Here is a 16453-nt window from a genome sequence, read left to right on the forward strand (position 1 = left end):
CCACACATGGTTTTATTTTATTAATGCTTTTAAAATTAGTGTCAGATTGTATTTGAACCATCTAGCCTATTTTTAAAGGAATAGTTTGTTCTAATCATAATGGCAGGAATACCCAGTGTTATACTACAGTAACTTTAAGTTGCTTCTAGTGACGCGTAAAATCGTCTCAAAGTATGAACTCTAAATGTATCTGAAAGTTTAGACACACTATATAATGTGTCTACAGTGTCTTGAGGCCGTATTATTACAGCCTAATTATCACAACAGTCTTATTTGATACTCAGTCTCAGCTAAGGCCACGCTCCCTCTCTCCCTCCCTGTGTTCCTTCCTTCTCCCTGCAGTTCTTGTGTTTGTTTGCACTCACTTGATCCGGAGCGGAAATTCCTCTCCGTTTTTGTGAATGACAAACTCATTAACAATTCATCAACATGGGCCGCTCCATCCGGCCCCCGTTTCCAAGGCGACCGCCACTGGGGCTCATCTGATTGGCCGGCCGGCGCGACGTATCCAGCGAAACACCTCCCGTTTGTAGTCATTCAGCAGCCTGGCGCCGCAGAGAACGCGTCTAAAGCCCGAGCCTGCAGAGCGTCGATTCATACCGCAGAGAAGAGGAAAGGGGACAGGCTGTGTCCGCAGACAGACAAGGGGACTCGACCCGCATGGTTCACGTCCGCTGAAACTCCCTATCACGCCTTTCCACTTTGGATCTCCAAAAAGGAAGACAGAAGTGGAAGAACAGCTGCGCTTGGATCCGTGGAGTTATATAAGAGCAGAGGAAGCGTCAGCCGCGTCGCAGGGCCGGTGTGACTCATTGATAAATAACTCGGGTTCTCTCCAAGCAGATGCATGAATGAGCGCCAGAGTAGGCAACCCGCAGTCGGGAAATCTGTGAAGCCAGTTGACGTTACCCATTTCGTGCGGACCAGTGAAGGACAGTCGGAGACAGAATTTCTTTGCTTGATTTTGTATTTTGACTTTTAAAGAAAAAAAAAAAAAAACCCTCAGAGAGTTATTTTGCTGAGGCCCCACCTGAAGCAAGGAAGCTCCCCGCTTTTTCAAAACATTTCATACTCCTGCTTATAAATGCTTGACAAGCTCAAGCCCGTCGTCCAGCTCGACTCGGTAATGGCGATCAGCAAGACGGTGGGCTGGCTCCGGGAGCAGCTGGAGACGCGCAGCGACGGCCTGATTGTGATGGACTGCCGAGCCCAGGAGCTCTACGAGTCGTCGCACGTCGAGACGGCGATCAACGTGGCCATACCGAGCCTCATGCTCCGGCGGCTCAAGAAGGGCAACCTGCCCGTGCGCTCCCTGCTCTCCGACGGGGAGGACAGGGAGAGGTTCGTGCGGCGGTGCAAGACCGACACCATCGTGCTGTACGACGAGTACAGCCGGGAGTGGAACGAGAATGTGGACGGGGGCTCCGTGCTTGGTCTGCTGCTGCGGAAAATGAAGGATGAGGGCTACAAGGCCTATTATCTGGAAGGTGAGTGAGCTTCATTCACATTTTTTTTTTTTTTTGTTCCCGCGGCCGCTGCTGCTCCATTCTCTCATGCAGATTTTTTGCGCAGAGGCTAAATAAGGGTTTGTTTGTTTTGTCATCACTTGAATAGACGTGTGTATTTGTTTGTTTACAGCATATAGATAGTAGATTTTTCTTTTCTGAAAATACTTTCACTCTGTTCTAAAGTAGCGCATAATGTGAAAGTGTCGTCTAATAGAAGCAGACACCCTTGCGGCTGCAGATTTCAGTGGTTATGATTCTCTTATAGCAGCACTGTATTCACTGTGGCCCTGTTATTTTTTTCCCAGGTGGCTTCAGTAAATTCCAGGCAGAGTTTCCAGCTCTGTGCGAAACCAACTTGGACGGCTCCTCCAACAGCAGTTCCCCCACCGCCCAGGTGCTGGGCCTCGGCGGGCTGCGAATCAGCTCCGACTCATCGGACATCGAGTCGGACATAGACCCGAGCAGCGCCACGGACTCGGACGGCAGCCCGCTGTCCAACCCGCAGCCCTCTTTCCCGGTGGAGATCCTGCCGCACCTGTACCTGGGCTGCGCCAAGGACTCCACCAACCTGGACGTGCTGGAGGAGTACGGAATCAAGTACATCCTCAACGTGACCCCCAACCTGCCCAACCTCTTCGAGAACGCGGGAGAGTTTAAATACAAGCAGATCCCCATCTCGGATCACTGGAGCCAGAATCTCTCGCAGTTCTTCCCCGAGGCCATCAGCTTCATTGGTGAGTAATCCTGCAGAGCTGGAAACACACTGCTGCATTGCCTGCTGCAAACTGTTAACCCTGGGCATTTGACTTGCTGGGTTGTTCGCATGCTCACTCACTTTGAAAGCTGTGGTTGCAGAATTTTATTGTAAATTTTAGTTTTGATACCTCGTTTCTTTGTATCAGAACTTAAAAGTACAGGTATATCTGTCTGGGGTGACATAAAACAGAACAAAAGCTGCAAATCCTCACATTTCGCACCAGGGAGCTAATCATTTCAGCACCGTCCCCGACTCCCTGACAACCTTATGTGATAGTTGTGAATATGCAGACAAAGTGAAGGGGCAGAACCAGATAGTCGGGGGCATAATCTTCTTAATGTGATATGTCTTATCACTGCCAGGAAGTTCTTAGGTTCTTATTGTGCAATTGAGATTAGATGAGGTGTCCCTGGCCACACACAGAGAGAAGGCAGATTAAGGCCATTGTGTTGAAGCAGAGGAACACAAGTCTGCCTCTAATGGCGCTCAGACTAAAATGCACTGTGTACAAATGATTTGACTTCAATGGAAGACATCCTGGCCTATCTCTAGTCCCAGGGCTTGTGTAATTGCAGCACAAAGGGCGACGTTGAAACAGGAGAACGGGGAGAGTGAGAGAGGGGAGGGCGGTAATTCAAGCGCAACAGGAAGGAAGTGGCATTGAAAGTAATCTAGGACATGACATTGCCCCCCCCACACACACCCCTCCACCCCCTTCCTCCCTCCACATTACAAAAGGAGCCATTTACAGGCCTTGTTGACATCCTGTTCGCCTTGACAGGGTGCCCTCATGACTCCTACGTTTACACGCCCAAATGGCACCATTGTCAGAGTAACCCTGGCGAGCGGAAGAATGGTTTAATAGACCGTAATAGTCAATTTCCCAGCCGGCTACTCTAGGCCAAAAAAACCCGAAAGAATGTCGACTCTGTTTTTGTGCAACACTGTCGCAGCCCCTGTTTGTTGACTGACACGGCTGGGAGATAGTCAGGATAATAACTTCCGCTGCTCTCCCCCTCTGGCCCCTCTCCAACTTCCAACACAGCTTGGCTTTAATGTCACAGACATTAAATTACCAATTAGTTGCCAAACAGAAGAGGAAAAAAACAGGCATTCATCGCTTTAAACTTTTAAAAATGTGACTGACTGACAAGTTTAAATCTGGTCTGACAAAAAAAAATCCTTTGTGTAATTCTAGAACAGGTCAATAACATTTCCACATTTTTCTCTTTCTTTATCAGATGAAGCCCGGGGCCAGAAGTGTGGTGTCTTGGTCCACTGCCTGGCCGGCATCAGTCGCTCAGTGACCGTGACAGTGGCCTACCTGATGCAGAAGCTCAACCTGTCCATGAACGACGCCTACGACATCGTCAAGATGAAAAAGTCCAACATCTCGCCCAACTTCAACTTCATGGGCCAGCTCCTGGACTTTGAGCGCACGCTAGGCCTGAAGAGCCCGTGCGACAACCGCGTGGCACCGCCGAGCCAGCAGCTCTACTTCACCACCCCGACCAACCACAACGTCTTCCAGCTGGACCCCCTGGAGTCCACGTGAGGTCGTCTGTCACCGCCTGACCTTCTTGCTGGGCCTCCTGCTGGATAAGCTGCAAAAAAGTTTCTCTTTTTTCCCCTCCCGTCGTCTGCTGTGCGACTGGGCTCTTGACGTTATTGATACAGCTGGTTTGAGGCGACAGCTGCTGAGCGTGGTTACTGGAGGGCCAAAGCAGTCTGGCCAAGAAGCAGCTGCTGTTGACTAAATGTGAAGAGACAGTAAGAGAGACAGACAAGACAAGAGAAAGAGTCTTTTAAAGAGTGCTTATACTTTCTACAATCTACAATTTTGCTGTCAGACTCCTGAGGTCTTTTCTCTCTATTTGTCTCTATGTCTGAGGAATCTTTAAATGACTTGTTGGAGAGCTGTATGTTATGCTTCAACGTTCCTAGGCTGGTGTGCCAAAGAGACATGATTGTTCAAACTGGACAGAAAAATGAAAACTCTTTTGTATGTTTGTTTTGGGGTCTAGCACTAGTCCCCCCAATACTTCAGGGTGCGCCGTCTCCCTCATCTTCTGTGAAGACATGCCTGCGTGGGGTTGAAGCACCCTGGCTTTAGAAGGCACATTAATTATATACTGGACTCGATTTTACATTTGTGGAGTCTTTTCAAACATTTATACATACATCGTGTATATATCTTAATATAAAAAGACAGTAAAAGCCTTGCTCTAGTATATACCCTTTGAATAAGTGGGTACTGATGATTCTCTTTGTTTCATATTCTACTTTTATGTAAGCAAACGAACTGCATATTGATCAGTATGTTTAAGTTGATTATGCCAAAAATCAAAGTAGGCTATCCAAGAATTGTGCAAAAATGTGTACTCATGTAATATATTTGATAACCGCTTTATGTGTGAATTCAGCCGACCGGCCTTGTTTTTGCACCTGCCCTCTCACAAGTCAAAGTCACCTTGGTTGTTTGCCTTATTTTTGTGCTCAGAAAGTTTGTTTTGCACATTAGCCTTCAGAGAAATCCCCATTTTTTTCAATAACACTCGGGTGTCCCAGAGATTTTTATTCTCACGCGAAAAGCCAACAGAAACCCTAAACAATTCTCCATAGCGGTTTTTAATTTGGCAGCGTACCTCTGGTAGTTTGCGGTCAGGAAGGCCAACATTTTGTTGATCTCTGAAGGTTAATGTCAGTAATCCTGATCTGTGCACAAGGGTTCAAAATCTCTGACATGTGGACAAAGCAGGGAGCTTTGCTCGCCTTGCCTCTTCAGGGAAAATTCTGTGAAATACAGTTTTTATCTGTCAAGATGAAAGAAAATAGAAGCCAGAGCTTTGGAAGGTTGTGTCACCCCCTCCACAGAGACGGCCTCTTTCTAGAGGAAGCCATTTTGGTGACCTCTGCCCGCCCCCTTCACACTCCTCTCTTACGAATGTAAAGAAAAGATAAGTTATTAATAAATTGCTATTTTGTCTACAATTTCTGCTTCTTCTGCTTGCTTTTCCATTGACACACTTGTTGGTGTTTTGTCTGTTGTCCACAGTAACACGTTTGTGTAAGTGTCTCCTCACCCAAAATACAGTTGAGCGTTTGCCACCAGGCCAAGTCACGACAACAAATACAGTCGCCGTGAATCATGAAGTTGTTCAGGGAGCTTTCACTTCCATTAACTACAGCACTCGACACATCTCCCACTTTACTTTCCGGTCCACAGTTAGGCGTCACATGATTCTTGTGTAACAAAGCGTTGTGTACACTCTGTTCTCGGTGACAATCACAAACTGAAAAAAACTCAACAGGTGCAAAGTAATTCTAGTCACGCTGTTAACAGCCCAACTGGTTTTTCCAGGTGCTGGTCTTCAGTGAGGTCTTTGGGTTCACTCATACACTCCTGATGTTCCTCCCTAAGGCAAGGTCTGTGTATTCAGCCATCAAAGAGAGCAGAAAGTACCTCAATGGTGTCATTTGAAAGCAAGAGCAACGGTATGTACCTGCTAAGTCCTGGAGGCTGGGGAGAATATGATACTCGCAGTGCAGGTGAGGGAGGAGGAACTTCGGGGTTATCACGCGAGCAGTAACATGCTCAACAGTGTAGAAGAGACAAGCATGCTCAGAATTTAATCGACATTCACATGCTGATTAAATCCAGCAGCAGAATTTGCGTAACTGGAGTGGAGTGGAAAGGAACATGCAAAGCATAGTGATTGTTTTTAATAAAAGATCTACAAAGATTTACGTACATGCAGCTTTTCGGTCCACTAAGGTCTTGATGTGTAGACTATTGCATGTACGTGCTTGTCTTAGAGTGAAGTCCTCTAACTGATGAGTTCAGAGGGTGCGTGTGAGGCAACACAAACAGCAGCCTTTCCAGGATTAACTTCTAAGTGTGGCTTTAAAGTAATCATCAGGTTCAGTGAATATGTGGGCAACGTAGAACTTCAGCATCTAAGGTTTCACACAAACGAAGTGAAACAAGGTCTGCAATACATATACCAAAACTAGGCAGTGTAAAAAATTCAGTGATTAGTACCTTTTTGTGTATTTAGAAAAGGTAGAGTTTTCTAATAGATATGCGGATAGAAAAAAACATGCAGTTGAGGCAGGAAACAAAAATCCTCGCACAAGTTTTGCATTTCTTATCAGTAACATAGATGCATAAGGAATTACTGAACAAAATGAACTGAAAATGGTCTGTCCTTTTTAGATCTTTGTCTTTTGTAATCTGGCAATCTGGCTTTCAGCAGAACTAAGTGAGTGAATCATTGGCTATGTAACAAAAGACTAAACCTGAACACCCGCACACCACCTGACGCAAGTGATTTATAAAAAGACTCTTACATTTCAGGAGGTGCCAGTTCTCTCCCCTTTGCCTACTTTCCAATTTTGGTAATATATTCCCTTTTCTGGGTATGCATGTATAACAAGCATTAATAACACAGTTCTTACAGTCCAGCTGTAACAGTTCTAACTCACCCAACTCATACACTCATATGTGTGTATATGTGTGTCCAAGGACAAGAATATGGAAAAGACAGTGCTCGTCTTTGTAGAATGCTCTATTTATATATACAGTACTCTATGTCTGCCCTTGGTGCTGTATAGAGTTGTAGTCATTGTACCCATTCATACCAAACAGTACTGTAGGTACTCTCTCTATGGGAAGTTAATTAGGGCATCACCAGGCATTCTTCATTAATTTACTTTTTTTCTCACTGCCTAATGTTTCTAGAGTCATGGGGTATTCTGGATGCAATGAATAGAAGGAAGAGTCACCAGTTTATCACATGATGAATTCAGATATGTTGTAGAATGATGAAATCCTCACCTAATCCCTACCTGTGGCGAAACTATTCCCGTACCCAGTCCATCTAGTAAATCATGGATCTTCAACATTTTTTAGACCAAGGACCCCCAAACTGATGGGGAGCAGGGACCCCCTACTATGTATATATTGTATAAAATTGTGTTTTAATGTTTTTAAACTGGGCATAGTGCCACATTCTTGTATATTCAATACTACACTATTCAGATAATACACAGGTTCATATCCATTTATTATTTGTTTTTTGGAGTTTTTTGGTCGAGTTAGAAAACAGTTCATTTTGGCTCATAATTTCCATTCATTTGGCATAATACTATACTGACCTCAGTAGTTGGCTGTTGTGGATAGGAGCTGCAGTGCTTAAGCCAAGAATATCTTGCATTCGTGAGGGAAGTAAATGTCATTGTTCTTCCGTTTATTTGTTATATGTCTATTTTTTTCTCTGTTGAAATAGTATGGCAGTGTGCGTCCTTGTGTCTGAGATCTCAGTCAGCCGAGGACTGAATAGGCTCTCGGTCAATCACGGGGACCCTGACAGGGCCAGCATGTAAAACGCAGCCTCGTGATTGGCACGCCAGCGTTAGGGTCGGGTCCTCCTTTCTGTGTGCAGGAGGCTTGGAGGGACGGGTCCAGACTCGTCTCGTGCTGAGAGTGAACCGGTGCCCAGCTTTAGAGAGCTCCTACAAGTGTGCATTTCTGAAAGATAATATTCGCCTCCATTTATCCATTCGCTATAACATGTTGGATTCATGTTAATGTCTATTATTTAAGTAGATATGGAAATATAAAAAAATATGAAAACCTGTCTAACCAACCAAAAATTTCACGACCCCCTGCTGAAGACCTGTGATCTAAATAGTTAAAGCTAAATTATGGGATCATATCAGAGCAGGATGAAATTACTCAAAACACTGTGACAGATATGGCCTCTGTGGCTGCTCCTGGGCACAAACCTGTGAACCTGAGGGTGAAGGGACATGTCAGCCGTCCGGATATCGTCCATCAAACCTAAAGCCAACTATAGCTGAGCCTGGGAAGCTTTTATTCTCAGAAGAGGCCGCCGTGATGTCATGGCAGAACTGTGATTGACAGACAGAGCCGGGATATGTGCGGCATGCCGAGCACCCTGGGGGCTCTCATGGCCGTTCTTCCTTTCTGCAGTTTGGCCTTTCCTGCCTTTAAAGCCAAGGATTAAAGGGCACAGGAAACTACCAGGGCTAATTTTAGACAGGCATGTAGATGGGCTTGGCAAACCCCGTCAGCGCCTTCATCACCGCGGCACGACCAGTGTGACAGGGCAGGCCATACAGGGATTTTGAAACGCATATGGCTGGGTCAATGCGAGGGCTGGCAGGTTTGTCGGCATGCGGACATGTGGTAGGATTAATGACAGGCCAGGAGTTAAATGTACAGTAGTGTGGAGGGTAAGCAGAAGTTCATGCTAGAGGTAGCACTGCATTGGTGTGGATGTGGTGCCACAGGCACAGAAGTCAAGGTCCAGGAAGTTCAGTTGAATGATTCTCAGATAGTAATTAATCTTGTGAATATATATATTATATACTGCTTTTCTGCCTATTGGTACTCAAAGCACTTTTCAGTCCCAGTGACACATTTACCCACTCAATCATACCAGTATTAAGTACTGGGAGCAACTTGGGTTTCAGTGTCTTGCTCAGGACACTTGGGCATGTGATCAATATGCCAGGGATCAAACCACTAACCCCTAAATACTAAATGCAAAAATGCAAGTGAAATGGACTGTATGGTGTGTAGCTGAAATGATTAATAAGTGATGCATTACTTCTCAGTGAAACAAGACTTGAAAACAATTCAACTTCACCCCTATTATCACCAGTAGGAGTTGCCACAACATTGGTTTACTTTTTTCTGCCCACGCACTTTTTATTTTCACAACAGCGTCGCATAAAAGAGGCAATTGCAAGTGTGTTCCTGATATCACCATGCTGAATAATAACAGCCCAACTGCCATTTTGGCTGCAAAATGAGAATGTTCAGTTGTTGTAGCAGAAATGGCTCACGACTCCAGGTGCTTGCTAACAATGCCGTCCTCCAGTTGGAGCAGCTGAGTTGCCAACACGTGGATATTGTTTTTTTTTTTGTTGTTGTTTTGTTTTTCGTGACAGAGCATAGTCCAAAAAGTTACTTTTGAAAGTCTGAAATCAGCACCTGGCTTTGGTTGCGAGCCCAATCTACTGACTTCTGCTACAGAGCATTGCGTTTCATGCTTGTTCCTTCTAACATGTGCGGCAGAGTGACATCCTGCTGTGTTGAAAATGCCACATCCGTTTAACGATTGAATATGGACATAACATCCGACTGTGGGCTCAGTATAGGGCGCCGCTGCCCCAGTTCCCACTTGCTTTTTGGCTGTTAAAATAAAGGCAAGAGGTTGTGGGGCTAAACTTGGCGCGCCTGCTAATCCTCCGCTAACGGTTCCTGTCCCTCTTACCCTCAAGCGACAGCGTGTTGACAGCAGCCTCCACCCCCTTCATCTCTCCCTCCTCCATCCATCCTTCCATCGTTTCCCCTCCACCCCCCACCCACCTGTCTCATGTCACATTGCTTCCCCCTCATCCACTCCAGCAATTTCCTGTTGCCCTCACAGATCGTGTTACAAGTTCCAAAACTGCAAAGGCGGACGATCACACACATGCATGCTGCATAAGAGCTCCCTCTCTCTCTCTGTCTCTCTCTCTCTCTCTCTCTCTCTCAAAACACACAGACATAAAAGGGCACACACACACACACACACCCACACACACCCACACACACACTTTCTTGCATGCCAGCCATGCTATCGTTTCCACTGCCCTGCCAATCCTCACAGCCTCATCACTTACACCATCACACTTTCCAACTCTCATTTTCTCTGTGTATGTCTCTCTCCCCAGTCTCTCTCATTCTCTCTCTCGCTCTTCCTCTCTGTACTTCCGTCTCTGACCAGATTATTAATCCAGCTCAGGGAACAGGCTGTGACCAAAAGCTTGTTGGAAGCAACAGATGGACCCGCTCACAAAAACACAACAAAAACCCCCAAACACTTCCTGTCCCGCAGATTTGCACTCATGCACGCACTCTCTCTCCGCCAGAGACCCATCAGACCATAACACCTCTACAGTCAATTGTTATGGTAATGTCGGCTTGGCCCCGGAGAGTGATCCTGTCTGTGTAAGAGGAAATTAAGGATTTGCACTTTTTTTTTTTTTTTTTTGTTTTGATCCAATCATGTTAGAGTAATGTTCGTGACTGAGATCTGGTGCTGTTGAAATCTTGTGTTAACTTGTCCGTGCTTGTGTTCGATTGAGAGTGAGGGACACATACAGTGCATAGAAGGTGAGAGGTGCTGTGCCAGGGTGAGGAATTCTAAAGGTCTGTGAGATGGCAGGTGGTAAATTTTCAACTAATTGAGCGGCAGGCAGTCTGCTAATTAAAAAGCATATTAGAGCTTGTTTTCACAGCTGAGGACGCTGTAGGTGTGAGTGCATGAGCCATTCATTCCTTGGGATTTATCAGGAAGTAAATATTTATTTTCTTTACAGTTTACCAACTTTATGTGCAATTTCAAGTAAGTATAATGTGTATAAAGCACCTTGGCTAACATGTTCATGATGCTGCCACCCCCCTGTTCTAACCTTTTCATGTATTTGGAAGGTGTTGGCTTTGATAGTAATGTCGGAAAGACACAGAGGGGTGAAGTTATCACTTGCTATGTCCATCACTTGTACCAAACCAACATATTCTGCTGGATTGGTAGAAGGCATAAACTAAAGTATGTGTTATACTGAAAAAAAAAAAAAATTCTCTAAACACTAGGAGAAATAGACTTTTACATACCGTGCATACTTATCTAGAAACCAGGCACTTATTTAAGGCAGACTCATATTAAAATCCTACGTCAACTATTGTAGTTTAGTAGCACAGATTTCTTATTAAAAGATGAAAGATTTTTACTCTTATTTATTCGTCAGAAAATAAATTCTGGCATTTCTTATCTTGCACCCAAATGACTGTAATGACTCATATTACAGCTGCCCCTATCACGTGTTCCGCTGAATGCCCGCGTAATGCCTCACTGGATTTAAGCACACACCGCTCCGGTGTTACAGTCGAGCGAGAATGGAGAGACAATGCACCTCTACAACTCATGCACTGGACCTGTAACCCAGCTGCTGCTCCACCACAACAATAAGCCGATAAAAAAACAGGGTTATGCATAATTGTGTGTATTTATTCACTGCAAGAGTTTCACACCATGAAACTGCGATCCCTCACACACACTCACTAAACTTCACAATGTATATTTGAGTTGAATGCTTAATGTTGAATAAACTGGTGTCTTATAGTTCCATTCGGAATGTATACAGAACATACAATTATCTACAGCATTATGGTTTGCAAAATGAACTCTGATCTAGAGTACAGTTGAAGGAAAAAAATTGCTCAAACATGCAACGTGGTAGATTAATTGACCTTCATAAAAACAAACTTGAGATCCCAATCTACAACTTTGATTAACACCTGCTCCAAACCCTGTCATGCCTCACCTCTCCGCCCTTCTTCAGTTTCCCGCTCATGTGCTGTAGGTCACCTGATATCTCCAGCAGTCTGTCTCACCTGTTCTGTTTGTCAATCAACCTGCCCGGTACGTAAGACCTCAGCTCACACTTCGCCGGGTCATCTGCGTCGCTTTTTGTGCTGCAGCCTTTGAACCTGTTCTGCAACAGACTAATCACATCCTTCCTGACAAAACCTGTTTAACTGTGGCCAGCTTGTTTACGCCGCACGCTTGTTATGCTCTACTTTCAGTTCGGTAAGGAGAGATTGAGTGGGTGCAGAAGGTTTATTGAGGAAAAATAAACATGCAAGGCAGCAGTTTGGTGGTTAGACTCCGAAGAGGTGTCGTAGAGCTGAATCTTAATAGATGATGGTAGCTAGGGACAAGACCCCACAGAGTCTAGACACTGGTGGTGGAGGAGACCTCTGATGAAGACTTTTGGGATGACCAAGGAGAAGCGGACATGGAGAGGAGGGTTGTTGTGTAACAGACAGTGACAGAGTGGCAGAATGACAGTGACTTCAGAGCACAGGGACGAGGGAATGATCGGCCGGGAGATAGCAGGCAAATAGATCATCGGATAAAAGTACTGACGTAGAGATTGACGGCAGACTGATTTTCATAGCGTGGGAAAATGGAAGAGGAAATAAAGCGACAGCCCACATTCACAGGAGGGAAACAGGTTATGCGAGGACAGATCTTCATCACTGAACTTTCATCTAAGCTTCATATGTGTTTACCTAGATTGCATTACCTCGATGGCTGCAGGGCCTAGTACTGATCACAGTACTAGGCCACACGACATGTCCTGCAACAGAAGTTTCTGGATCCAGCCTTAACATTAGTCAAAGCGATACTATTAAAAGTACGCTGGAATAGTTATTTGCAGTCCTGTGAGTGGGTGTCAAGACGATTAGGTTGGCATCTGTTTGTGAATATAGACTGCAAGTCTAAAACAGAGACATTCACAAACAGATGCCAACCTACACAAGTCTGCATTTACTGTATACGCGTACAATTATTTGTTTGTGGCCTGTATCAACAGACTCAACCCACTTTCCCACTGAGGTTTGGATTCAGGCCTTTCGGGTAGTCCCATTTTCTTCCAGTGGCAGTTAGATGGGCTTTAAGGCTTGGTTGTAAGGTTACGATTAGAATCAGGCATAGGCTAAGGACAGAGTGGGCGAGGGAATGCATTACGTCAGTCAGGCTCCTCATGAATATAGAGCATAAACATGCGTGTGGGTTTCATTAACATGATTCCCCTCTGTTAAAATAAGCTCTTGTGTCGTCGGGACCTCTGAACCCACCCACGCCCTCTGGAATTCTGGGAAAGAATGTCTGGAGTAGGGGGAACGTCAGAATGAAGAGCCTTGTTTTGGTACTCAGTGTTTTGCTCTCTTCCTGTGTGTGTGTGTGTTGTGTGTGTGTGTGTGTGTGTGTGTGTGTGTGTGTGTGTGTGTATATGGTATAATACAGTGTTCTGTGTCACAGCCATTCAGCCCACGCAATTTCCACAGAAAGCCAGTCCCCATCCCCCTGTGATCACGGTCCCTACTGAGGCTGTTCCTCAGGAACAGTGTGACATTTCAGTAAAACATTTAACCTTTAATGTGATCTAGGTATAATGTAACTGTGACTGATAAGTGTGTTTGAAACCTTTATCTGCAGATTCTCCTCGGAAGTACAGTGAAACATGAGGCCATCTGGCGCTTTCAACCAAATGAACTAAACCACTACCATTGTCTCTCTGACGAATACCATACTGTCCCTGAACACAACTGTGGCAAACTTTGTAGAAATAAGTGCAAACTTTTCCCCTCTTTTCTCATGACCATCTGTTTAAAACAATGTACTTAGATGCAATCCATTTGGACAATTCTCTCCTTTAAGTCTTTTAATCTGTGAGACACACAACAAGATTAGAGACAGACATTTAATTTATAATAGCTCCAAATTCTGATTCAAGTTTCCAGATGACTTTACAGACAGTCAGACTAAAAAAACAAAAAAACTATTTTTGCTTCCTCATTTATACATTTTATTGTGTTGACTCCCGTCACACACAACATGATTGGACAGCCTTCAGTTTCACCCAACAATACATTTCAAATATTTGATTCTGACAGCTACTGTTTCAATGCTGTGAAAAGTTTATTCTCAGATGTTTACCAGACGTTTAGACTAACTGGAATAAAGGCAGATGGTCTATTGAGGAAAGAAACTGTCAACAGCAACACTTATTCAAGTTGCACATGTCTGCAAGTATCTGTAAGACTGTATAAAATATATATTTGGGAACTAACACAGTCCTATGACCTGCTTGTAGGAGGGGACGTAATAGTTAGTATTCACTATAGAAAGATGATTATTGTATGCTAAACAAAACTTTTGTTGTTACCGAATGCTTACAAGTGGTGAGGTGACACATTTCTAATATAAGCCAGGTACAGAGGTGACAACTGCTTCCAAAATTGACAAAAGACGGAATCAAATCACTCTCCTGACAAGTTGCGGAGCAGGCGACCAAAATAGTTACAGTGTTCAAATCGGTGCTGTTTGCTCCTTTTTCTAACAGCGTTGCAGATGTGCCCTCAATTTTTTTTAGATCCCCACCATCCCCCCATGAGAACCAGCCACAACCTCACCTGGCAAGCTTTGCTGTTAGTGGAATAAAAAAACAAAAAAAATAGCTCACGTCACTGCCTCTTTATAAGTTGGTGAATACACTTGGATGTCTCTGTAACACCCCCCTTCCTGTCCCCGAACCCCCGTCATCACCCATTTTCCCACTGCGATCCATGTGCGAATCAGATGGATTTGCAGGGTACTGATATAGCTGGCTGTCAAGCGTCACACGTGCCACTGTGAGCTGTCCCAGATACGGGCAAAGCGATGGGGGAAACATCCCATTTTCATGGTTTATTCCGTTATAGGCTTTTACCGTTCGAGGCATCCGGGCAGAACCAGCACTGGATGTTTAGAGGAGCGAATGTTTGATTGGAAAATTGCTGGTTTCAGTTCTGTGAATCCAGAAGCTCTTTTTTTTTAACATCAAACAACCTGATATAATGTCACATTCAAATTAGGCGCAAAACAATCAATCAGTTTTGTTAAAATCCCATTTTTAATCATTTTTACAGCCCAACCTACATGCAGGTATAGACGTGAAGCAGCAAAAATATAATCTGAGTTCACTGTTTTGCTTTTCATATAGCCTGAACCACATCTTTTCCAGCCCCTGCTGAATGCGTTGAACCTTGTACCTGGCTGAAAACACCTACGCTCCGACTCAAACCTGTTTCTTTTTAATTCATTGTGAGTCAGACCAGAGATTTATGAAACCTTCCCTTCAAAAATTATTTTTGGCACCATCATAAACCTTGTCAGGGTGTCCTTCCGCCCATGCAGCCACTACCTGAAGACTGCAGCTATGTTTCTATTATTGCGCCGCGGGACAAAAGTGATGGAATGAGAGAGATAGAGAGAGCAACGCGAAAGAGAAGCGCTGGGCGATCTCTAACGGCCGTGATTCATCCGCGCTGTCTCCATCGAGCCTACGCAGCCAACTCAAGAGGAGTATAAATAGTCATTATCATTTAAAAGCCGTTTTAAAAAATGACAAAATGGGATGAACGAGGCGAGCAAGCATCACATCCCGCCCACACGGGCAGACCTGCCATCAGGCCCTTTTACTTGGTGCTGATTCTTTCTTTCACTCTGTTCTGTTTTGGCCTCCATCTACCCTCTCAGCTGAACCCAGTCTGCTGTAATGCAGGGACGTATAAAAAAAGCTATCTTCTTGAAGATTTGTGCTCTGCACTTAATGCAGCTTCTTTAAATGAAAGAAGCTGAATGAATGAGTTTCACTTATTTATTTTACACAGAGGTACATGTTGTAACAGTATTATCTTTGATATGCAATAGGTGGATGCAGTAATTTCCTGTCTTCTGTAACAGTAATATCGTTCGCTGCTTGCACTACTGTATGTCTGGAGATGGTACTCAGAAGTGCTGAGTGACTGTACTGTAACTAAAACTACTGACTGTAACTAAAACCACATCTTTCTTTTCAGTTTGTGTTCTAATTAAATAAGCGACACATGTCACCATGTGAGTTGTTAGTCTTCATATCAAACATATAATATTCATTTATGCTCAAAATATTTCCTACTCATATGCTTACTTACATACACAATTTATATCCTTGTAATTGTGAATGTTAGTTTAACATGTAGACAATATATTGCCACCTTTCTCTGTAAAGTAAATCTAAAACTACAGCTAGCAGCTGATGGATTTAAGATTAATTTATCGTGCATCACCAGTCCATACGCTGTAACCTGACATGCACCTACCCAGAAATGTGACTACACGTCGCAGCGACATGGACTATATTCACTGTGATTGGTCCAAACATCATTTCCTCTTCCAATTGTCTCAGGAGCCGGACAAACACATAGAGTTCTCCCTAGATCAGCCTCCCACACACCATCTACTCAGATGTCTTCTCTACGATCTGTGCTGCAGTAATTTAACTGAAACTCACTGTTGATCCACGTTTTTAACGTTCTTAGACTTAGACTTAGACAAACTTTATTCATCCACAAGGGAAATTGCTTGGTCACAATAGCTTAGTTGTACATTAAAAACACTCTTAAGAACCTCAGATAAAAGAAGATTAAATAAAATAGAAATAAGTAAAATCAAAACTAGTAAAATAAAATAAAAATAGTATAAGCAAAAATGTACAAATTAGCATATTAGCATATGTACAA

General features: G+C 44.1%; 1 protein-coding gene across 1 annotated transcript; it reads left to right on the forward strand.

The window, feature by feature from the left end:
• The first annotated feature begins 437 nt into the window (after positions 1 to 437).
• dusp6 (dual specificity phosphatase 6) lies at positions 438 to 5450 on the forward strand. Its single transcript, XM_084555069.1, has 3 exons — positions 438 to 1487; positions 1814 to 2242; positions 3507 to 5450. Exons 1-3 carry the CDS (start codon positions 1085 to 1087, stop codon positions 3818 to 3820), a joined length of 1146 nt encoding a protein of 381 aa, XP_084411195.1. The 5' UTR covers positions 438 to 1084; the 3' UTR covers positions 3821 to 5450.
• The last annotated feature ends 11003 nt before the right edge of the window (positions 5451 to 16453 follow it).

This window comes from Chelon labrosus (assembly GCF_963514085.1).
Source record: "Chelon labrosus genome assembly, chromosome: 11".
Taxonomy (NCBI): domain Eukaryota; kingdom Metazoa; phylum Chordata; class Actinopteri; order Mugiliformes; family Mugilidae; genus Chelon; species Chelon labrosus.

Coding starts and splice junctions, on each gene's coding strand:
- dusp6 (XM_084555069.1), top strand. CDS start 1,085: ATGCTTGACAAGCTCAAGCCCGTCGTCCAGCTCGACTCGGTAATGGCG. Junction 1,488..1,813: donor CAAGGCCTATTATCTGGAAG/GTGAGTGAGCTT, acceptor TTTTTTTCCCAG/GTGGCTTCAGTAAATTCCAG. Junction 2,243..3,506: donor CGAGGCCATCAGCTTCATTG/GTGAGTAATCCT, acceptor TTTCTTTATCAG/ATGAAGCCCGGGGCCAGAAG.